Source organism: Bombina bombina, chromosome 1, assembly GCF_027579735.1.
Source record: "Bombina bombina isolate aBomBom1 chromosome 1, aBomBom1.pri, whole genome shotgun sequence".
In the NCBI taxonomy this organism is placed as follows: Eukaryota; Metazoa; Chordata; class Amphibia; order Anura; family Bombinatoridae; genus Bombina; species Bombina bombina.
Window position 1 is genome coordinate 855,024,907 of NC_069499.1, and position 25,416 is coordinate 855,050,322.

At 40.7% G+C, this 25,416-nt stretch overlaps 1 protein-coding gene across 10 annotated transcripts in view; it reads right to left on the reverse strand.

Annotated features, from left to right (window-relative positions):
• The window catches only part of CHD9 (chromodomain helicase DNA binding protein 9), a 648,673-nt gene that overhangs the window by 69,502 nt on the left and 553,755 nt on the right, over nt 1–25,416 (reverse strand). For all 10 annotated transcript variants that reach the window (XM_053699504.1, XM_053699510.1, XM_053699505.1 and 7 more), the window contains 2 exons: nt 22,093–22,295; nt 14,713–15,594 (listed from right to left, as the gene is read on the reverse strand). In XM_053699504.1, coding sequence (XP_053555479.1) covers nt 14,713–15,594; nt 22,093–22,295 — 1,085 coding nt within the window. The remainder of the gene's footprint in view (nt 1–14,712; nt 15,595–22,092; nt 22,296–25,416) is intronic.

A 25,416-nucleotide genomic window follows, 5' to 3' on the forward strand; every position in this document is an offset into this window, starting at 1 on the left:
TAACGTTGTACTTTATAGGTATTAATGGGGGTTTCTATACTACGGTAATTTTACCAATGCTGCACTCCACAAGCAGCATATATGAAATTTACAGCGAAACATTAACCCAATATTGACTTGGCTCAACTAAATGGTATGCACTGTATTATAAATAGTGCCCTAGTGTTCCGATTTCTTTAGATAAATTTGTAATTTTTATAATTACACAGTATATTCGATCCCAAAATGTGATAAAAAATCACACATAATAAATATCAAAATAAACCACGATTGTGGAGCAAAACACAGTCTAAAATCTAGTATATAAATACGAAAAAAAACAGAATTTATGCTTACCTGATAAATTACTTTCTCCAACGGTGTGTCCGGTCCACGGCGTCATCCTTACTTGTGGGAAATATCTCTTCCCCAACAGGAAATGGCAAAGAGTCCCAGCAAAGCTGGCCATATAGTCCCTCCTAGGCTCCGCCCACCCCAGTCATTCGACCGACGGACAGGAGGAAAAAATAGGAGAAACCATAGGGTGCCGTGGTGACTGTAGTTAGAGAAAATAATTCATCAGACCTGATTAAAAAACCAGGGCGGGCCGTGGACCGGACACACCGTTGGAGAAAGTAATTTATCAGGTAAGCATAAATTCTGTTTTCTCCAACATTGGTGTGTCCGGTCCACGGCGTCATCCTTACTTGTGGGAACCAATACCAAAGCTTTAGGACACGGATGAAGGGAGGGAGCAAATCAGGTTACCTAAACGGAAGGCACCACGGCTTGCAAAACCTTTCTCCCAAAAATAGCCTCCGAAGAAGCAAAAGTATCAAATTTGTAAAATTTGGCAAAAGTGTGCAGTGAAGACCAAGTCGCTGCCTTACATATCTGATCAACAGAAGCCTCGTTCTTGAAGGCCCATGTGGAAGCTACAGCCCTAGTGGAGTGAGCTGTGATTCTTTCAGGAGGCTGCCGTCCGGCAGTCTCATAAGCCAATCGGATGATGCTTTTAACCCAAAAGGAAAGAGAGGTAGAAGTTGCTTTTTGACCTCTCCTTTTGCCAGAATAGACGACAAACAGAGAAGAAGTTTGTCTGAACTCTTTTGTAGCTTCTAAGTAGAATTTTAGAGCACGGACTACATCTAAATTGTGTAGCAAACGTTCCTTCTTTGAAACTGGATTCGGACACAAAGAAGGTACAACTATCTCCTGATTAATATTTTTGTTGGAAACAACCTTTGGTAGAAAACCAGGCTTAGTACGCAAAACAACCTTATCTGAATGGAACACCAGATAGGGCGGAGTACACTGTAGAGCAGATAACTCAGAAACTCTTCTAGCAGAAGAAATAGCAACCAAAAACAAAACTTTCCAAGATAACAACTTAATATCTATGGAATGTAAAGGTTCAAACGGAACCCCTTGAAGAACTGAAAGAACTAGATTTAAACTCCAGGGAGGAGTCAAAGGTCTGTAAACAGGCTTGATCCTAACCAAAGCCTGAACAAATGCTTGAACATCTGGCACAACTGCCAGTCGTTTGTGTAGTAAGACAGAAAGCAGAAATCTGTCCCTTTAAAGAACTCGCAGATAATCCTTTATCCAAACCTTCTTGTAGAAAGGAAAGAATCCTAGGAATTTTTATCCTATTCCATAGGAATCCCTTGGATTCACACCAGCAGATATATCTTTTCCATATTTTATGGTAAATCTTTCTAGTTACCGGTTTTCTGGCTTGAACCAGAGTATCTCTCACAGAATCTGAAAACCCACGCTTTGATAGAATCAAGCGTTCAATCTCCAAGCCGTCAGCTGGAGGCAGACCAGATTTGGATGTTCGAATGGACCCTGAACAAGAAGGTCCTGTCTCAAAGGTAGCTTCCATGGTGGAACCGATGACATATTCAGCAGGTCTGCATACCAAGTCCTGCGTGGCCACGCAGGAGCTATCAAGATCACAGAGGCCCTCTCCTGTTTGATCCTGGCTACCAGCCTGGGAATGAGAGGAAACGGTGGAAACACATAAGCTAGGTTGAAGGTCCAAGGCGCTACTAGTGCATCCACTAGAGTCGCCTTGGGATCCCTGGATCTGGACCCGTAGCAAGGAACCTTGAAGTTCTGACGAGACGCCATCAGATCCATATCTGGAATGCCCCATAGTTGCGTCAACTGGGCAAAGATCTCCGGGTGGAGTTCCCACTCCCCCGGATGGAATGTCTGACGACTCAAATAATCCGCTTCCCAGTTTTCCACACCTGGAATGTGGATCGCAGATAGGTGGCAGGAGTGATTCTACGCCCATTGTATTATTTTGGTCACTTCTTTCATCGCCAGGGAACTCCTTGTTCCCCCCTGATGATTGATTTATATACGCAACAGTCGTCATGTTGTCTGATTGGAATCTTATGAATCTGGCCTTTGCTAGCTGAGGCCAAGCCCTGAGAGCATTGAATATCGCTCTTAGTTCCAGAATGTTTATCGGAAGAAGAGACTCTTCCCGAGACCATAGTCCCTGAGCTTTCAGGGATTCCCAGACCGCGCCCCAGCCCACTAGACTGGCGTCGGTCGTGACGATGACCCACTCTGGTCTGCGGAAGCTCATTCCCTGGGACAGGTGATCCTGGCTTAGCCACCAACGGAGTGAGTCTCTGGTCTTCTGATCTACTTGAATCACTGGAGACAAGTCTGTATAGTCCCCATTCCACTGTTTCAGCATGAACAGTTGTAATGGTCTTAGATGAATTCGCGCAAAAGGAACTATGTCCATTGCTGCAACCGTCAATATTACTACTTCCATGCACTGAGTAACGGAAGGACGAGGAATAGAATGAAGAACTTGACAAGCGTTTAGAAGTTTTGACTTTCTGACTTCTGTCAAGAAAATCCTCATTTCTAAGGAATCTATTATAGTTCCCAAGAAGGGAACTCTTGTCGACGGAGACAGGGAACTTTTTTCTATGTTCAACTTCCATCCGTGAGATCTGAGAAAGGCCAGAACGATGTCTGAGTGAGCCTTTGCCTTTGAAAGAGACGACGCTTGTATTAGAATGTCGTCCAAGTACGGTACTACTGCAATGCCCCTTGGTCTTAGAACTGCTAGAAGGGATCCGAGTACCTTTGTGAAAATCCTTGGAGCAGTGGCTAACCCGAATGGGAGGACAACAAACTGGTAATGTTTGTCCAGAAAGGCGAACCTTAGGAACTGATGATGTTCTTTGTGGATAGGGATATGTAGATACGCATCCTTTAGATCCACGGTACTCATAAATTGACCTTCCAAGTTCCTGGATTGTGGGTAGAATCGTTCGAATGGTTTCCATCTTGAACGATGGTACTCTGAGAAATTTGTTTAGGATCTTTAAATCCAGAATTGGTCTGAAAGTTCCCTCTTTTTTGGGAACTACAAACAGATTTGAGTAAAATCCCATTCCTTGTTACGCCGTTGGAACTGGGTGTATCACTCCCATCTTTAACAGGTCTTCTACACAATGTAAGAATGCCTGTCTCTTTATTTGGTTTGAGGATAAGTGAGACATGTGGAACCTTCCCCTTGGGGGTAGTTCCTTGAATTCCAGAAGATAACCCTGAGAAACTATTTCTAGCGTCCAGGGATCCTGAACATCTCTTGCCCAAGCCTGAGCAAAGAGAGAGAGTCTGCCCCCCACTAGATCCGGTCCCGGATCGGGGGCTACTCCTTCATGCTGTTTTGTTAGCAGCGGCAGGCTTCTTGGCCTGCTTACCCTTGTTCCAGCCTTGCATCGGTTTCCAGGCTGGTTTGGTCTGTGAGGCATTACCCTCTTGCTTAGAGGATGCATAATTAGAGCCCGGTCCGTTCCTGAAATTACGAAAGGAATGAAAATTAGACTTATTCTTGGCTTTGAAAGGCCTATCTTGTGGGAGGGCGTGGCCCTTTCCCCCAGTGATGTCTGAGATAATCTCTTTCAATTCTGGCCCAAAGAGAGTTTTACCCTTGAAGGGGATATTAAGCAATTTTGTCTTGGATGATACATCCGCTGACAAAGACTTTAGCCAAAGCGCTCTGCGCGCCACAATTGCAAACCCTGAATTATTCGCCGCTAATCTAGCTATTTGCAAAGCGGCATCTAAAATAAAAGAGTTAGCCAACTTAAGTGTGTGAACTCTGTCCATAACCTCCTCATATGGAGTCTCTCTACTGAGCGACTTTTCTAGTTCCTCGAACCAGAACCACGCTGCTCTAGTGACAGGAACAATGCACGAAATGGGTTGAAGAAGGTAACCTTGCTGTACAAATATCTTTTTAAGCAAACCCTCCAATTTTTTATCCATAGGATCTTTGAAAGCACAATTATCCTCGATAGGAATAGTAGTGCGCTTGTTTAGAGTAGAAACTGCCCCTTCGACCTTAGGGACTGTCTGCCATAAGTCCTTTCTGGGGTCGACCATAGGAAATAATTTCTTAAATATAGGAGGGGGAACAAAAGGTATGCCGGGCTTCTCCCACTCCTTATTCACTATGTCCGCCACCCGCTTGGGTATAGGAAAAGCGTCGGGGTGCACCGGAACCTCTAGGAACTTGTCCATCTTGCATAATTTTTCTGGAATGACCAGGTTGTCACAATCATCCAGAGTAGATAACACCTCCTTAAGCAGTGCGCGGAGATGTTCTAATTTAAATTTAAATGTCACAACATCAGGTTCAGCCTGTTGGGAAATTTTTCCTGAATCTGAAATTTCCCCATCAGACAAAACCTCCCTCATGGCCCCTTCAGATTGGTGTGAGGGTATGACAGAACAATTATCATCAGCGCCCTCCTGCTCTTCAGTGTTTAAAACAGAGCAATAGCGCTTTCTCTGATATGCAGGCATTTTGGATAAAATATTTGCTATGGAGTTATCCATTACAGCCGTCAATTGTTGCATGGTAAGAAGCATTGGCGCGCTAGAAGTACTAGGGGCCTCCTGCGTGGGCAAAACTGGTGTAGACACAGAAGGAGATGATGTAGAACCATGTCTACTCCCTTCATCTGATGAATCATCTTGGGCAACTTCATTATCTGTGACAGTACTGTCCTTACTTTGTTTGGACGCTTTGGCACAATTATCACATAATTTAGAAGGGGGAGACACATTGACTTTCATACATATAGAACATAGCTTATCTGAAGGCACAGACATGTTAAACAGGCTTAAACTTGTCAGTAAAAACACAAAAAACGTTTTAAAACAAAACCGTTACTGTCTCTTTAAATTTTAAACAGAGCACACTTTATTACTGAATATGTGAAAAAATATGAAGGAATTGTTCAAAATTTACCAAAATTTCACCACAGTGTCTTAAAACATTAAAAGTATTGCACACCAATTTTCAGAGCTTTAACCCTTAAAATAACGAAACCGGAGCCGGTTACAGTTTTAACCCCTCTACAGTCCCAGCTACAGCCTTTGCTGCGACTTTACCAAGCCCAGAGGGGAATACGATACCAAATGACGCCTTCTAGGAACTTTTCCAACTATCTTCAGATCCTCACACATGCATCTGCATGTCTTGCTCTCAAAAAACAACTGAGCAGTAATGGCGCGAAAATGAGGCTCAGCCTACAACTGGGAAGGCCCTTCCTGACTGGAAAAGGTGTCTAACATAGTGCCTGACGTTAAAAAACGTTCCCCAAGTTTATAAGTGTGAAATACCAGCATAAACATGTATAAAATGCCCAAATAAAGCAATCGATTTTGCCCATAAAAGTGTCTACCAGTTTTATAGCCCATATTAAGCCCTTTATTCTGCTTGAGACTAAGAAAATGGCTTACCGGTCCCCATGAGGGGAAAAGACAGCCTTCCAGCATTACACAGTCTTGTTAGAAATATGGCTAGTCATACCTTAAGCAGAAAAGTCTGCTAACTGTTTCCCCCAACTGAAGTTACTTCATCTCAACAGTCCTATGTGGAAACAGCAAAGGATTTTAGTTACTGTCTGCTAAAATCATCTTCCTCTCACAAACAGAATTCTTCATCTTTTTCTGTTTCAGAGTAAATAGTACATACCAGCACTATTTTAAAATAACAAACTCTTGATAGTAGAATAAAAAACTACAACTAAACACCACATACTCTTAACCATCTCCGTGGAGATGTTGCCTGTGCAACGGCAAAGAGAATGACTGGGGTGGGCGGAGCCTAGGAGGGACTATATGGCCAGCTTTGCTGGGACTCTTTGCCATTTCCTGTTGGGGAAGAGATATTTCCCACAAGTAAGGATGACGCCGTGGACCGGACACACCAATGTTGGAGAAATCAAATTTATGTTGATAAATCTTGGAGTAATGCATAAAGTAGCATATGGTGAATATTAATATGGTGTATAATATAACATAATACGTCTCAAAATGTGATGTTGCAACTAAATGTGACAGTAATATAAAGGTGATTAGACCATCTAATGTAGGGCTGCAACTAATGATTATTTTCATAATCGATTAATCGTCCGATTATTTTTTCGATTAATCGACTAATCGGATAAAGAGAGATCATACAAATATAAACTTCAGACTAAAACTTTACATTAACACAACTGTTTCTTCAATTTTTAAGCAGCAGAGCACAGTTTTATAATTAAACAAAACAAAACCACAAACTGTTTGAAAAAGAGGTAGAACTAGAAAGAGTTAGACTTTCAATGTTAATAACATTCTGTTACTCACTCTTTCAGAAACTTTGCATTGAAATGCAAAAATCTCAACATGTCCACATGCTTCTGGCTAAGGCTGATTCTCTGTTTGCAGCTATATTTCCTGCAGCAGAGAAAAGGCTGTTGAAGTGTATAAGTAGGGTTTTGCCAATTTCACCAAAGTGGGATATTTATCTTTGTTAGCTCTTCACCAATGCAAAGTGTTTTCTACCTTGGCAAGGGGCCTCTCAATAAAGTAACCCTTGACTTCCTTCTAACATAAAAATATCTTGAATATCTATATGCAATGGTAAATAATCAGCTATAAGGTTAGGGGAAATATCTAGTTCGCTCTAAAAATAATGAATATATACTTATAAAGGTTGAATCTGGTACATATCATCACAATTTATTAAAAATATAAAAAAAAAACAATACAAAAACAAAATCAGAAGCACTAAGGACTGTATATCAATAACAGGACAAAGCCTTACACATTTATTTATACAGTACATATAATCAGCAATAGCAAACAGATAATAGTGCACATCAATTTAAATAACTCCCATCAATCTTGGGGCAAGGTGTAAACAACAAGCTTGGCACTATATCATGAAGAGCATAGTTCCAGATCACCAGATTTAATGTAAACAACCCAAATGATGACTATTATATAAGCACATAAGCCAGGGGTAGTTGTAAACGTATACTGTCCTGAAAAAGTGAAAAGTAGACGTCCTTTAGGCTAAGGACATAACCATAAAACACAATACCATGTGCAGGAGTTCATTGGAGTGAAGCAGCTGGTGTTGTGCACAGACCAACTAATTGCAAACCGATTAATCGATTATAAGATTCGTTGACAACTATTTTCATAATCTATTATTATCGATTATGTCGATTAGTTGTTGCAGCTCTAATCTAATGTGATAAAAATGTGTCAAGATAATCTATTTATAAATTCAAAGAAAATACTTATTCACTAAAGATTAAAACTGTAACTAAAAAATACTAATACTAAAGTGATTCCTAACTCTAAGTGTCCTCTATATGTGAAAAAAAGCAGCATATATGAAATTTACAGCGAAACATTAACCCAATATTGACTTGGCTCAACTAAATGGTATGCACTGTATTATAAATAGTGCCCTAGTGTTCCGATTTCTTTAGATAAATTTATAATTTTTATAATTACATAGTATATTCGATCCCAAAATGTGATAAAAATCACACATAATAAATATCAAAATAAACCACGATTGTGGAGCAAAACACAGTCTAAAATCTAGTATATAAATACGAGAAAATCAAATTTATGTTGATAAATCTTGGAGTAATGCATAAAGTAGCATATGGTGAATATTAATATGGTGTATAATATAACATAATATGTCTCAAAGTGTGATGTTGCAACTAAATGTGACAGTAATATAAAGGTGATTAGACCATCTAATGTGATAAAAATGTGTCAAGATAATCTATTTATAAATTCAAAGAAAATACTTATTCACTAAAGATTAAAACTGTAACTAAAAAAATACTAATACTAAAGTGATTCCCAACTCTAAGTGTCCTCTATATGAAAAAAAAAAATAATAATATATATATATATATATATATATATAAAAATAAATAATAAAAATAAAACTGAGTGTTGTGTACATATATATTAATAATAATGATGATGATGACGATGAAACAACCACACCTGTAATTCGTGTGTTAATTTTTTTTTTAACCCCTTAACGACTGAGGACGTGCAGGGTACGTCCTCAGAAAAAAGGCAGTTAACGCCTGAGAACGTACCCTGCACGTCCTCAGTGTGGAAAGCAGCTGGAAGCGATCCTGCTCGCTTCCAGCTGCTTTCCGGTTATTGCAGTGATGCCTCGATATGGAGGCATCCTGCAATAACCTTTTTAAGCCATCCGGTGCAGAGACTGCTGCACCGGAGATCTGTGGCTTAATGTGTTGGTGGGTGGGAGACGGACCGGGAGGCGGCCATCGATGGCCCTGGTGATGTGAAGGGGTGCGGGATCGTGGGCGGGGGTGGCTGGGGGCGCGCACACGTGCACGGGAGGGTGGGGGCGGGCGCGTGCACGGGGAGGGAGCGGGTGGGAACCGCTACACTACAGAAAATGCTCAAATAAAAAAATGTTAAAAAAAATGTAAAAAATGCAAAAAAAAAACTATCAGCAAGGTGGTGGGGGTTTGTCTGTGTGTGTGGGGGGGGGGGGAAGCTACACTACAGAAAAAAACTAACAAACAAAAAAAAGCACTTTTTATTGCAAAATAATGGTATCTTTAGAAAGTCCATTTAATGGCGAGAAAAACGGTATATAATATGTGTGGGTACAGTAAATGAGTAAGAAGAAAATTACAGCTAAACACAAACACCGCAAAAATGTAAAAATAGCCTTGGTCCCAAACGGACAGAAAATGGAAAAGTGCTGTGGTCATTAAGGGGTTAAACTAGTTAAGGAAACTATTGTTTAAAAGGCCGCCAGATCTAATACCTCGTTCTGGCCAGAGGGAAACAAAGACTGGAATTTGAATATCCAGTATGTTTCCCTCTGGCGTAGGCGAGTGTATCTATTGAACCCTATTTGATTGGGAATATGTTCAAGGGGAGTGATGACAAAGGTTTGGTGGTGTCCATGGTGTTGGATTGTGCTGTGTCGGGAAATACTATGTTTAAGTGATCTCTTTTTGATATTTCTCAAGTGTTCACTCCACCTTGTACGTATCTTCCTGCAGGTGCGGCCCAAGTATTGTAGGCCACATCTGCAGGTCAGAACGTAAAGAATATAATCCATACTACAATCTATTCTTTTCTTGATGTGGAATATTTCTCCTGTGGTATGACTTTTTATAGATGTACAACCATGTGTGATGTAACTACACATGAGACATCTTGATTTATTACATCTAAATGTGCCTAATTTTTCTCTTCTAGTTATGGGAGATTTGGCAGTATGTAAACCATTTCTTTTTGATAGTACTATTTTGCTTGGGGCCAATTTTTGCTTTAAAGTTGGCGCTCTCCGAAACACCGTCCGTGGGGTCTTGCCAATAATATTTTTGAGAATTGGATCTTTTAATATTATCGGCCAATGTCTCTTTAAGATTTTTTTAAATATGGAAATGTTCAGAGTTATACTGGGTTATGAAAAGAGGGTCTTTCAAATGGGCCATTCCTAATTCATTGGGACTATCTGAACGGGGAGCTAAGATGGTGTTTCTATCTTCTCCCCTTGCCTTAAGAAAACTGTCTTTAATGAGCTCATTGGGGTATCCCTTTTCCCTAAATCTGGTAATTAAGACCTCTGATTGTTTGTCATACAGTGTCAATGTGCTACAGTTCCTTCTGATTCGTCTAAACTGACTGTAGGGGATGTTGGTCTTCCAACCATTGAGATGGTTGCTGGAGAAATGGAGGAAGTTATTACTATCCACCTCCTTGAATTAAGTGGAAGACACAACATCCCCAATGTCATTCCATCCGAGACAGACATCTAAAAATTCAATTTGTTTGGCCTGTAGATTATGTGTAAATGACAAGCCCATATTGTTAGAGTTGAGGTGACTAGTGAATAGTATAGCTTCATCTGTGGTTCCCTTCCATATAAAGATGAGGTCATCAATGTAACGGCCATAGAATACCAGGTTTGCCGCCCAGTTGGAATTGTAAATGTATCGGTCTTCAAAGACACCCATAAAAAGGTTGGCAAAACTGGGGGCAAACCTGGTACCCATGGCCGTCCCCTTGATTTGAAGATAGTAATCATCCAGAAATTGAAAATAGTTACGTGATAATATGTATTCTATACTATTTTTTAGTTACAGTTTTAATCTTTAGTGAATAAGTATTTTCTTTGAATTTATAAATAGATTATCTTGACACATTTTTATCACATTAGATGGTCTAATCACCTTTATATTACTGTCACATTTAGTTGCAACATCACATTTTGAGACATATTATGTTATATTATACACCATATTAATATTCATCATATGCTAACTTTATGCATTACTCCAAGATTTATCAACATAAATTTGATTTTTTCGTATTTATATACTAGATTTTAGACTGTGTTTTGCTCCACAATCGTGGTTTATTTTGATATTTATTATGTGTGATTTTTGGGATCGAATATACTATGTAATTATAAAAATTACAAATTTATCTAAAGAAATCGGAACACTAGGGCACTATTTATAATACAGTGCATACCATTTAGTTGAGCCAAGTCAATATTGGGTTAATGTTTCGCTGTAAATTTCATATATGCTGCTTGTGGAGTGCAGCATTGGTAAAATTACCGTAGTATAGAAACCCCCATTAATACCTATAAAGTACAACGTTAGGACATATTATTAAGAGAACAGATTATTTTGTAAAAAGTTTCTGGCTATGAATATTTCTAGATATAGGAAAAAACCCCCACAGAGGTTAAAATTCATATGCACCCCTGCCAATTAATATAGGGAATTAATATAGGGAAATATTACTGATGGATGAGCCATATAACATATATAGTATAGGAATAGACTATCACTGTTGGGAGATCTATAGAATAGATGGAATAGAAAGAAAATCCCCCTTACACTTCTACACATACGTATATCAGATAGAAAGCTAGTCTTTTGTACATATACACGTATATCATAAACAACAAATAGACAGTTTTCTTGCATATATAAGTACATTGGATTTCCTTAACATTTTGTAATTAGGAGACTAGCCACCTTAGACAGGTGGCAGTGATTAATTGTTAAACACACCCCTCTGAACGGAGGATAATGTTTGTTAGCTGGCTATATAAAGCAGAGGCAGGAGAGGTAGGAATAAGAACAATTTTATGCCTGATGAAACGGTGCAAATCCGAGAAACGCGTTGCATTATTGGGGTCACTGTTAACCCCTTTTTTATCCACCTAACACAGCAATTGTTCTGTTGTGTTTTTTAACTTTTGTTTTTAATAAATATTTGTATTTTACTGGAAATACGCCTTTGAGTGGATATCTTTACCTACCTACTGTCCTGCTGATACATAAGAGTCTCTCTACCTTTTTGGGACTTTGTGTTACCTATTGGAGCCATTTGATTACAGCATTAAGAAATCTGATCTGGGGTGAGCTGCTACACCTGCCTAAAATTTGCAGCTTGTTTCTACCAGCACATAAGTGTGTTCATAGACATCACAGTACTACCTGAGAGGTGAGCTGCCACACCTATTTGAATCTGCAGCCTGCTACTACCAGCACATTGGTGTGCTTGTGAAGTGTGTGAGTACCCATTTGGCTCTACTACTGTTATTACTGATTTATATATCTGTTGATCCTACACATGAGGCGCCCCTCTATTTTCTTCTATTCCTCATAGTTATACCCGGACCAGTCGGTGAGGAGGAGGCAGCCACCACAGGGCTTTTCCACTTGGTTTTGAAAAGGACTTATTTTTGCCTTGATTTTGTAATTATATTTGGACTTCCCTCATTTGAGAGGATTTTATTTCATTTTTCTTTTATTTTGTTTTATTTTTTTATTTGTATTGTATACACAATTACCAATTTGCATTTTTTAAAGAGTATATAGATTAATATCACTATCTATATTATCACTAGCGCCCCCTTACTTTGCTGTAAGGCTATATATACACAAATCCAACGGTCTGGCTCCTAAAAATATGCCTGGCTCCTAAATATTCTTACTGGCTCCTAATTTTTAAACACATTTGTCAAGCACTGCCTAAATGACAAAATATATTGTTTACATTTGGTTCCATTCCCTCTTTAAACTGTCCCATTTTCCATATGCAAATATTCCAAAATCCAAACCTTTTCCTGTCCCAAGAAGTTTGGATAAAGGGTATATGTCATATTTTAAAGTGGTTTGAAGGTACAATATATTGTGGTCAGAAAAGTCAGTAGGCTATATGGTTTTAGATGAACACATATTAGCTGCAGAAAAGTGAACCATTTATACCATTATTCAGATCAGATTTACCATATCCTAGCCTGGAGATCATATTCCCATTGGCTTTTAAAATAAATAATTCTAATACTAAAGTAAGACTTAGGAGACTGAAACAGAGTAAGGCTATGAAAACATAAATTATGCTTACCTGATAATTTTCTTTTCTTCAGATGGAAAGAGTCCACAGCTGCATTCATTACTTTGGGAATTCAGAACCTGGCCACCAGGAGGAGGCAAAGACACCCCAGCCAAAGAATTAAGGATGGGATCGTCCAACAACTCTAAAACGTGCCGTAACAGAACACGAAGGTGAGCAAGTCTATAACGAAAAGCACAGTACGCTTCCACCGGAGCCTCAGGAACAGTCACTCCCCCGGAGAGCTGAATGAGCCACCCCATGCCTGGGAGGCCCGGGTTGACTGGACACGAACATAATCTTTAGCAGACATCTGGAAGCTGCAGATGCACCATCGCCATCAGGATTTGCCGCAACCTCTGGAGGAAACAAACCCCCATCCAGACAAGGATAAGCATAATCTGGGTCACCTGCACGTGTAGCAACAGTAAGTGGTAGGGAACTCGCCACTTGAGGGACAACACCCCCAGAGGCGGATGGCTCAGTGGCCCCTAGATTCCCTGATCCTGAGGAATTGAGCACTCTAGCACAGCATATGGAACATAACTGACTGTCATGTGTCATCTGGGTCGAGATCCGTATTCACTACAATAAGTAGAATCTGAATCAGAGACCACTTCAATCTCAACATCAAAATTCTCCATAACTGGGATATGAATACAAAAAATGGACCAAATTTGAAAAAATCTAAACGGCACGTTACACCCACAATGGCTGGGGCACTCACCACCTCCTATGCACCAGACACCAGAGGACCAAAATTTCTCCGTCGCCACACGGTCAGGAATGCGGAAATGTAGAGTCAAAAACGTGACCACGCCCGGTCACAAGGTAAGCCGTACAGTCCAGAAAAAGCGCGCCTGACCGCAAAAGCCGTGTCACTTCCAAGGCTGTTGTGTTCCACAAAACCATGAGCCTAAGTAACACTACACATAAGCAGGTCGAATCACATAAACATGATGAAACCCCCCCTGTTCATATAACCCCCCTTAGGAAATATTAACCCTTGATTCCAAAATACAAAAGCAGCCTCACTGAGACCGATTACTCTAGTTGATCCCGCAAGGTGGTAGCCTGTCAGGAAAAATATTTGTAATACAAACCAATCAAGGGAAAAGTAAAATGAAACTATCTTACCGGAATCTACGCCGTGGAACAGGAACATGGCCCTTCAAGTGTGACAGATAGTAGCCTTGACTCTGCCATGGACTTGAGAGAAGAAAGCAGGCAGCGAACTCGTCAACGCTGATTGCTTATGGAGCTGTTAAAAATGAGACAGGATGGTTTCGCGGAAAGACTCTCCCTGCATCTCCGAATTCTAACTTTCATCCAGGCTCTCACTGAGAGGCTGACAGGATTACTTAAAACTCCAGTCCCATGCCAAAGAGTACTACCCTCCATTAGAGACAAATCGTAAATTTCTGACACTTCTCTGCCAACCTCCTGGGACGAAAGGCAAAGAATGACTGGGGGATGAGGAGAGTGGGAGGAGTATTTAACCCTTTGGCTGGGGTGTCTTTGCGTCCTCCTGGTGGCCAGGTTCTTAATTCCCAAAAGTAATGAATGCAGGTGTAGACTCTTTCCATTTATGAAGAAAATAATGTTTAATATAGTCATCACATGTCTATTATTTATATAGTTTAGAGAAGGAAGATGTGGATGGTTATTTATGAAATTCCTTAAAAAAACTAAATGGCTCATGCTACCCAAAAGAAGTTTCTAAAATGTATCTTGTATATTTTTGGTTATTCATAAAGATATATAAATGTTATAGTTTCAGAAGATCTACCTTGTATGCTAATTTATTTTTTCTCTATGAACAAAAGACAATTTCACAGTAGCAAAAAAATGATAATAGTCCAGAAGCTTAAAATGATTTAAATGAGCCTGAAATAATGTATTAGGCTTAATGGGTTCTTTCTAATAAACAAAACTTCCCAATAAGAAAAGCAGAACCAGACTTACCACATTTTTGTGAATCCCCATCATCGCTATCACTTTCTTCAGATGAAGATGATGAGGTGGAAGAAGATGAGGAAGACGAAGAAGATGATGAACATGAGGAAGAGGATGAGGAGGAAGAGCTGGATCCTGTTCGGGAGCAAGAGGAAGAAGAGGAGGAGGAGGAAGAGGAAGATCTGGATGAGCAGGATGAATGGTTGGAGTCTGAATCTGAGCTGGAACCAGATCCTCTGTCTCGTTTGCGGATTCTTTGCTTTTTGGAAGTTAAGTTAGGGGTGAGGGGCTCTGTCCTTGCTGCTACCATACGCCTATCAGTTTCTAATTTAATAGCTGGTTTATGCTCCCCAGTCTGTGACAATAGATCGCTGTTGGGACATAAGGACTCAGGTGTTATTTTTGCCTTTGGCTGCTCCAATACAGCATATTCTTCCTCTGTGAATGGGTTTTCCTCAGTTGTAGCTTCATTTTTAACTTTTACCTCATCAATGGTGTTCCCTTTGTAATCCGGTACCCGTGATTGTGGAGTAAGAGGTGAAGCAGACAAATGATTTAATGGTGCTAGGAGTGGGGTTGATGAATTCCCTTTGTTTAAGTTGTAGTTCTTCTGTGCTACCATGAAGGACAACTCTGGATCCCGCAGAATATGGTAATCTGTCCGACTCACTCCATGCTTGGCAGCCCCAATTAGCAAATCCCTGTCGTGATTTCCACACTCCCACCACACAGGTAAGTCTGGGTTTGGATGGCAGAGCTTTAAGCGCTCAAATAACTGAGGATGTCGGAGAGCTTGTTCTCGTATTTTTCTAAGGAGCTCTATGCGGTACAACGTCCTGGAAGCTCTCTCCTCTGTGATCGGTTGGATAGAAAGAGCAGGGTCTGCAAACTCTAAGGGAAAAAATAAATAAATCAAAATCAGAACAGCCTAAGATTATATGATCAAATCTCCTTCATAAAAAGAATCTGAAATTATTTTGCAAGTTTAAAAATGTTTACATATAGAAAGCACTGTGTTCCAATTCAAACGATTACTATTTGTTAACACATCATGTACTAAAAATATATTTTATTTAATCCAATAAAATGCAGTACATTTTTTTTGGAAATCAATAGATGTAGGTGAACATACTGGTCAGGTAAGAAAATATGCCAGGTATGATAATGATATGCCTTAAAGAGACACTGAACCCAAAAAATTTTTTCTTGTGTGATTCAAATAGAGCATGCCATTTTAAGCAACTTTCAAATTTACTCCTTTTATCAATTTTTCTTCGTTCTCTTGCTATCTTTATTTGAAAACGAAGGCATCTAAGCTAAGGAGCCAGCCAATTTTTGGTTTAAAACCTGGACAGCACTTGATTATTGGTGGGTAAATTTATCCACCAATCAGCAAGAACCCAGAATGTTCACATTCTTGCTTATCAAATAAAGATACCAAGAGAAAGCAGAAAAATTGATAATAGGCGTAAATTAGAAAGTTGCTTAAAATTGCCTGCTCTATCTGAATCTCGAAAGAAAAAACATAATTTATGCTTACCTGATAAATTTATTTCTCTTGTAGTGTATCCAGTCCACAGATCATCCATTACTTGTGGGATATTCTCCTTCCCAACAGGAAGTTGCAAGAGGATCACCCACAGCAGAGCTGCTATATAGCTCCTCCCCTCACTGCCATATCCAGTCATTTGACCGAAACAAGCCGAGAAAGGAGAAACCATAGGGTGCAGTGGTGACTGTAGTTTAATTAAAATTTAGACCTGCCTGAAAAGGACAGGGCGGGCCGTGGACTGGATACACTACAAGATAAATACATTTTTCAGGTAAGCATAAATTATGTTTTCTCTTGTTAAGTGTATCCAGTCCACGGATCATCCATTACTTGTGGGATACCAATATCAAAGCTAAAGTACACGGATGATGGGAGGGACAAGGCAGGAACTTAAACGGAAGGAACCACTGGCTGTAGAACCTTTCTCCCAAAAACAGCCTCCGAAGAAGCAAAAGTATCAAATTTGTAAAATTTGGAAAAAGTATGAAGGGAAGGCCAAGTTGCAGCCTTGCAAATCTGTTCAACAGAGGCCTCATTTTTAAAGGCCCAGGTGGAAGCCACAGCTCTAGTAGAATGAGCTGTAATCCTTTCAGAAGGCTGCTGTCCAGCAGTCTCATAGGCTAAACGGATTATACTGCGAAGCCAAAAAGAAAGAGAGGTTGCCGAGGCCTTCTGACCTCTCCTCTGTCCAGAGTAAACAACAAACAGGTTAGTAGCCTGTAAGTAAAACTTCAAGGCACGGACTACGTCTAGATTATGTAAAAGACGTTCCTTCTTTGAAGAAGGGTTAGGATATAATGATGGAACAATAATCTCTTGATTGATATTCTTGTTAGAAACCACCTTAGGTAAAAACCCAGGTTTTGTACACAGAACAACTTTATCTGAATGAAAGATCAGATAAGGAGAATCACAATGTAAGGCAGATAACTCCGAGACTCTTCGAGCCGAGGAAATAGCCATCAGAAAAAGAACTTTCCATGAAAGAAGTTTGATATCAATAGAATAAAGGGGTTCAAACGGAACCCCTTGAAGAACTTTAAGAACCAAGTTTAAGCTCCATGGAGAAGCAACAGGTTTAAATACAGGCTTAATTCTAACTAAAGCCTGACAAAATGCCTGAACATCTGGAACTTCTGCTAGACGCTTGTGTAAAAGAATAGACAGAGCAGAAATCTGTCCCTTTAAAGAACTAGCTGATAATCCTTTGTCCAAACCCTCTTGGAGGAAGGACAATATCCTAGGAATCCTAACCCTACTCCATGAGTAATTCTTGGATTCACACCAATGAAGATATTTATGCCATATCTTGTGGTAAATTTTCCTGGTGACAGGCTTTCGTGCCTGTATTAAGGTATCAATTACTGACTCGGAAAAGCCACGCTTTGATAGGATCAAGCGTTCAATCTCCATGAAGTCAGTCTCAGAGAAAGTAGATTCGGATGATTGAAAGGACCTTGTATTAGAAGGTCTTGTCTCAGAGGCAGAGTCCATGGTGGAAAGGATGACATGTCCACTAGGTCTGCATACCAGGTCCTGCGTGGCCACGCAGGCACTACCAATATCACTGATGCTCTTTCCTGTTTGATTTTGGCAATCAGACGAGGGAGCAGAGGAAACGGTGGAAACACATAAGCCAGGTTGAAGAACCAAGGCGCTGCTAGAGCATCTATCAGTGCTGCTTCTGGGTCCCTGGACCTGGATCCGTAACAAGGAAGCTTGGCGTTCTGGCGAGACGCCATGAGATCCAATTCTGGTTTGCCCCAACGGAGAACCAATTGAGCAAACACCTCCGGATGGAGTTCCCATTACCCCGGACGAAAAGTCTGACGACTTAGAAAATCCGCCTCCCAGTTCTCTACACCTGGGATATGGATCGCTGACAGGTGGCAAGAGTGAGTCTCTGCCCAGCGAATTATCTTGGAGACTTCTGACATCGCTAGGGAACTCCTGGTTCCCCCTTGATGGTTGATGTAAGCCACAGTCGTGATGTTGTCCGACTGAAATCTGATGAACCTCAGTGTTGCTAGCTGAGGCCAAGCCAGAAGAGCATTGAATATTGCTCTTAACTCCAGAATATTTATTGGGAGGAGTTTCTCCTCCTGAGTCCATGAACCCTGAGCCTTCAGGGAGTTCCAGACTGAACCCCAACCTAGAAGGCTGGCATCTGTTGTTACAATTGTCCAATCTGGTCTGCGAAAGGTCATACCCTTGGACAGATGGGCCCGAGATAACCACCAGAGAAGAGAATCTCTGATTTCCTGATCCAGATTTAGTAGAGGGGACAAATCTGTGTAATCCCCATTCCACTGACTGAGCATGCATAATTGCAGCGGTCTGAGATGCAGGCGCGCGAATGGCACTATGTCCATCGCCGCTACCATTAAGCCGATTACTTCCATGCACTGAGCCACCGTGGGGCGCGGAATGGAGTGAAGAACACGGCAAGCATTTAGAAGTCTTGATAACCTGGACTCCGTCAGGTAAATTTTCATTTCTACAGAATCTATTAGAGTCCCTAGGAAGGAAACCCTCGTGAGAGGAGATAAAGAACTCTTTTCTTCGTTCACTTTCCACCCATGCGACCTCAGGAATGCCAGAACTATCTCTGTATGAGATTTGGCAATTTGAAAGCTTGACGCCTGTATCAGGATATCGTCCAGGTAAGGAGCCACCGCTATGCCTCGCGGTCTTAGGACCGCCAGAAGTGAGCCCAGAACCTTTGTAAAAATTCTTGGGGCTGTAGCCAACCCGAATGGAAGAGCTACAAATTGGTAATGCCTGTCTAGAAAGGCAAACCTCAGGAACTGATGATGATTCTTGTGAATCGGAATGTGAAGGTAGGCATCCTTTAAGTCCACTGTGGTCATGTACTGACCCTCTTGGATCATGGGTAAAATGGTTCGAATAGTTTCCATCTTGAATGACGGAACTCTGAGGAATTTGTTTAAGATCTTTAGATCCAAAATTGGTCTGAAGGTTCCCTCTTTTTTGGATTTGAATAAAACCCCTGTCCTTGTTCCGTCCGCGGAACTGGATGGATCACTCCCATTACAAGGAGATCAGCTTAGGAATGCCTCTTTCTTTATCTGGTTTGCAGATAATCTTGAAAGGTGAAATCTCCCTTGTGGAGGAGAAGCTTTGAAGTCCAGAAGATATCCCTGAGATATTGATCTCCAACGCCCAGGGATCCTGAACATCTCTTGCCCACGCCTGGGCGAAGAGAGAGAGAGTCTGCCCCCTAATAGATCCGTTGTCGATAGGGGCCGCTCCTTCATGCTGTCTTAGAGGCAGCAGCAGGTTTTCTGGCCTGCTTGCCCTTGTTCCAGGATTGGTTAGGTTTCCAGGCCTGCTTGGATTGAGCAAAAGTTCCCTCTTGACGAACGAAAATTAGACTGTTTGGCCTTTGACTTGGCCCTGTCCTGAGGAAGGGTATGACCCTTACCTCCAGTAATGTCAGCAATAATTTCTTTCAAACCAGGCCCGAATAAGGTCTGCCCCTTGAAAGGAATGTTGAGTAATTTAGACTTTGAAGTCACATCAGATGACCAGGATTTGAGCCATAGCATCCTACGTGCCTGGATGGCGAATCCGGAATTCTTAGCCGTTAGTTTAGTCAAATGAACAATGGCATCAGAAACAAATGAGTTAGCTAGCTTAAGAGTTCTAAGCTTGTCAACAATTTCAGTCAATGGAGCTGTATGGATGGCCTCTTCCAGGGCCTCAAACCAGAATGCCAGTGCAGCAGTGACAGGCGCAATGCATGCAAGGGGCTGTAAAATAAAACCTTGTTGAATAAACATTTTCTTAAGGTAACCCTCTAATTTTTTATCCATTGGATCTGAAAAAGCACAACTGTCCTCAACCGGGATAGTGGTACGCTTTGCTAAAGCAGAAACTGCTCCCTCCACCTTAGGGACAGTCTGCCATAAGTCCTGTGTAGTGGCATCTATTGGAAACATTTTTCTAAATATAGGAGGTGGGGAAAAGGGCACACCGGGCCTATCCCACTCCTTACTAATAATTTCTGTAAGCCTTTTAGGCTTTGGAAAAACATCAGTACTCACCGGCACTGCATAGTATTTATCCAGCCTACACAATTTCTCTGGCACTGCAATTGTGTCACAGTCATTCAGAGCAGCTAATACCTCCCCAAGCAATACACAGAGGTTCTCAAGCGTAAATTTAAAATTAGAAATCTCTGAATCAGGTCTCCCCGATTCAGAGACGTCACCCACAGACTGAAGCTCTCCGTCCTCAGGTTCTGCATATTGTGACGCAGTATCAGACATGGCTCTTGCAGCATCTACGCGCTCTGTATCTCGTCTAACCCCAGAGCTATCGCGCTTGCCTCTCAATTCAGGCAATCTGGATAATACCTCTGACAGGGTATTATTCATGATTGCAGCCATGTCCTGCAAAGTAATCGCTATGGGCGTCCTTGATGTACTTGGCGCCATATTAGCGTGCGTCCCTTGAGCGGGAGGCGAAGGGTCCGACACGTGGGGAGAGTTAGTCGGCATAACTTCCCCCTCGACAGACCCCTCTGGTGACAATTCTTTTATAGATAAAGACTGATCTTTACTGTTTAAGGTGAAATCAATACATTTAGTACACATTCTCCTATGGGGCTCCCCCATGGCTTTTAAACATAATGAACAAGTATCCTCTGTTTCAGACATGTTTGTACAGACTAGCAATGAGACTAGCAAGCTTGGAAAACACTTTAAAGCAAGTTAACAAGCAATATAAAAAACGTTACTGTGCCTTTAAGAGAAACAAATTTTGACAAAATTTGAAATAACAGTGAAAAAAGGCAGTTACACTAACAACATTTTTACAGTGTATGTAACAAGTCAGCAGAGCATTGCACCCACTTGCAAATGGATGATTAACCCCTTAATAACAAAAACAGAATAATAAATGACAAAAACGTTTTTTAAACACAGTCACAACTGCCACAGTCTACTGTGATTGTTACCCTCCTCAAACACGACTTTGAAGCCTTTTGAGCCCTTCAGAGATGTCCTGTATCATGCAGAGGGAAGCTGAATGTCTCTGTCAGTATTTTTAGCTGCACAGAAAAGCACTAAAATAGGCCCTTCCCACTCATATTGCAACAGTGGAAAGCCTGTTTCTAGGCAAAAATCAAACCAGCCATGTGGAAAAAAACTAGGCCCCAATAAGTTTTGTCACCAAACATATATAAAAACGATTAACATGCCAGCAAACGTTTTATATTACACTTTTATAAGAGTATGTATCTCTGTTAATAAGCCTGATACCAGTCGCTATCACTGCATTTAAGGCTTAACTTACATTAATCCGGTATCAGCAGCATTTTTCTAGCAAATTCCATCCCTAGAAATATATTAACTGCACATACCTTATTGCAGGAAAACCTGCACGCCATTCCCTCTCTGAAGTTACCTCACTCCTCAGAATATGTGAGAACAGCCATGGATCTTAGTTACTTCTGCTAAGATCATAGAAAATGCAGGCAGATTCTTCTTCTAAATACTGCCTGAGATAAACAGTACACTCCGGTACCATTTAAAAATAACAAACTTTTGATTGAAGTTAAAAAACTAACTATAATACACCACTCTCCTCTTACTACGTCCATCTTTGTTGAGAGTTGCAAGAGAATGACTGGATATGGCAGTGAGGGGAGGAGCTATATAGCAGCTCTGCTGTGGGTGATCCTCTTGCAACTTCCTGTTGGGAAGGAGAATATCCCACAAGTAATTGATGATCCGTGGACTGGATACACTTAACAAGAGAAAACTTGGGTTCAGTGTCCCTTTAAAAAGCTTTGATCCCTAAACACTATGCACCTTCTTTTGCTGGCAGGCGGCAAACTCTGCGGCACATGGCTATGAAGGCATACAAATACTTTTCCAAGCTGTCATCTGTTTTCTTGTGCAGTCTGGCCATGGCTCGAAACTTGGTCCAATCAAATTGCCCCCTTCCAGGATCAAACACAACTCCAAATGTGGAAACTACTCTGTAAAAATCTGCCTCTTCCCTTCGTGTCCATCTGCATCCGAAAAAAAAGATTTTGAATGAATAATTTATTTCAGATTGGCACATAACACAACAATGGCTTAGAGCTGTTTATCAATCTGGAGAGGCAGAAAATTCCTGAAAATAAAGTCTTCAGAATATCGGTCTTGTTAATATCATAAAACACCTGTACACTCCAGAACATAGGAAAATAATAAATATTGTCCTCTGTGTGATGTTGTGCTCTGTGCGATATTAAATTTGAGCAATATGTAGACAAATAAAATCTACATACACACTGCAGCTGCTCAAAGGGATAAGCCCATGTGACAACCCTCCCCTAAGGGCTGAACCATGTAGGAACGCTGGGCTGCAGGCACAATAGCGATGAGCTAACTACTTAGAAAAAATAACAATGCCAAACAAAAAGAGAGTGTAAATAAACTAAAAAGAACTTATTTATCACATTAAAATCTTCGAAAGCTCAAAAGGTACAAGGTCTCTGACATTTTTCCAGTGCTCATTCTACTTTATAACAATCTAGTCAGAGAATGTAAATTAGATTGGACCTAATTTACAGGTTGTCATTGGTTGTGCGGTGCAACAGATACTTCTGAAATGTGTTAAACAATTTCTCTATGCAAAGCAGATTTTTGTGATTATCAGCTGTACTTATCAAGAATGAAAATTGTTATTTTTAATGCATAATTTAACAGCATACGCCTGAATTCCCTATTTTAAAATAAGATATTCGGTAAGCCTTAGTATATGCTCTGAGCTCTACTTAATTTAAATAAACCCACAGGTTAATTTTTAATTATGTGTACTTAGTCCATTTAATTATATGTCCAGGCTAGTACATAAGGCTATAGATCTCAAATATAAAAAACATATCAGGTACCAAACAAGATAAGCATCATTTTCAAAATCAGTACATACTCCAAATGGATATATGGTGTGGCTATCTGAGATATGTCCCAATGTGTTTGCTACAACAATTTTGACAATTGAATGTCAGTTTCTATGTCTTTAACCCCTTAAGGACCAAGGACGTACAGGGTACGTCCTACAAAAACTGTCACTTAATGACCAAGGATGTACTCTGTACATCCTTAGGGTTTTCAAGCGCTGGAAGCAATCAGGATTGTTTTCAAGCACTGAAAGCGATCATGATCACTTCCAGACGCTTTCATGTTATTGCAGAGATGCCTTGGTATTGAGGCATCCTGCAATAACATTGTTTAGGCATCCGATGCAGACAGAGCCACTCTGTGGCCCTCTCTGCATCGGCCAGCAATGGTGCCAATTGTTGGTGGGTGGGAGTCATAGCAGGGAGGCAGCCCATGGGTTGATATCCGGATCCTATCCCCTCTGCGCTTCCTGGAGCGTGCAAGGAGGCGGGGGGCGCGGGGGCATGCGCATGCTACTTTCAGTATTAACACACATGATGCCTTGGTATTGAGGCATCCTGCAATAAAAAAATGTAGGCATCCGATGCAGACAGAGCCACTCTGTGGCCCTCTCTGCATCGGCCAGCGATGATGCCAATTGTTGGTGGGTGGGAGTCATAGCAAGGAGACGGCCCATCGGTTGATATCCGGATCCTATCCCCTCTGTGCTTCCTGGAGCGTGCAAGGAGGCGGGGGCGCGGGAGCATGCGCACGCTACTTTCAGTATTAACACACATGAGTCAAAGAAGGGAGAGGGAAAAAATGTTTGGGAAGGGATCTGGGAGGGTGGGTAGGGTATTAAGGGTGGGCAGCTACACTACAGAAATTAGGCGGAAGGTTTCAGCCAAAAAAGGGTAAATTTTGTAGTAAATGGGTACTGGCAGACAGCAGTCAGTACCTAAGATTGCGGCCAATAGGTTGAGGCATAGAGAGCTGTTTGGGGGGGGGGGGGGGGGGAATCATGGAGATTGGGTGCTAAGGGGTATCCTACACTAAAGATAAAATATATATATATAATCTTAAAAAAAAATCTTTAAAAAGAAAACACCTTTATTTTTATACTAGCAGACTTTCTGCCAGTATTTAAGAGGGCGGTGACAATTGTGAGGTGGGGGAGGGAAGAGAGCTGTTTGAGGGGGGGTCAGGGTAAGATCAGGGGGTGGGATGTGTCAGGTGGGAGGCTGATCTCTACACTAAAGCTAAAATTAACCCTACAAGCTACCTAATTAACCCCTTAACTGCTGGGCATAATACAAGTCTGGTGCGAAGGCATTTAGCGGCCTTCTAATTACCAAAAAGCAATGCCAAAGCCATATACTGTATGTCTGCTATTTCTGAACAAAGTGGATCCCAGAGAAACATTTACAACCATTTGTGCCATAATTGCACAGTTGTTTGTAAATAATTTCAGTGAGAAACCTAAAGTTAGTGAAAAAGTTACCGATTTTTTTTATTTGATCACATTTGGTGGGGAAATGGTGGCATGAAATATACCAAAATGGGCCTAGATCAATACTTTGGGTTGTCTACTAAAAAAAATATATACATGTGAAGGGTTATTCAGGGATTCCTTACAGATATCAGTGTTACAATGTAACTATCACTAATTTTGAAGAAAGAAAAAAAATGGTTTGGAAATAGCAAAGTGCTACTTGTACTTATTGCCCTATAACTTGTAAAAAAAAGCAAAGAAAACGTAAACATTGATATTTCTGAACTCAGGACAAAGTTTAAAAACTATTTAGCATGGGTGTTTTTTTGATGGTTGTAGATGTGTAACAGATTTTTGGGGTCAAAGTTAGAAAAAGTGTGTTTTTTTCAATTTTTTTCATCATATTTTATATTTTTTTTATAGTACATTATATGATATGATGAAAATAATATCATCTTTAGAAAGTCCATTTAATGGCGAGAAAAACGGTACATAATATGTGTGGGTACAGTAAATGAGTAAGAGGAAAATTACAGCAAAACACAAACACCGCAGAAATGTAAAAAAAGCCCTGGTCCTTAAAAGGTACATGAAACCCAACATTTTTCTTTCATAATTCAGATAGAGAATACATTTTTTAACAACTTTCCAAATGTACTTCTGTTATTTAATTTGCTTCTTTCTCTTGTTATCCTTTGCTTAAAGGTTTATCTGTAAGTTTAGGAGCAGCAAAGAACCTAGGTTCTATCTGCCGATTGGTGGCTGCATATATA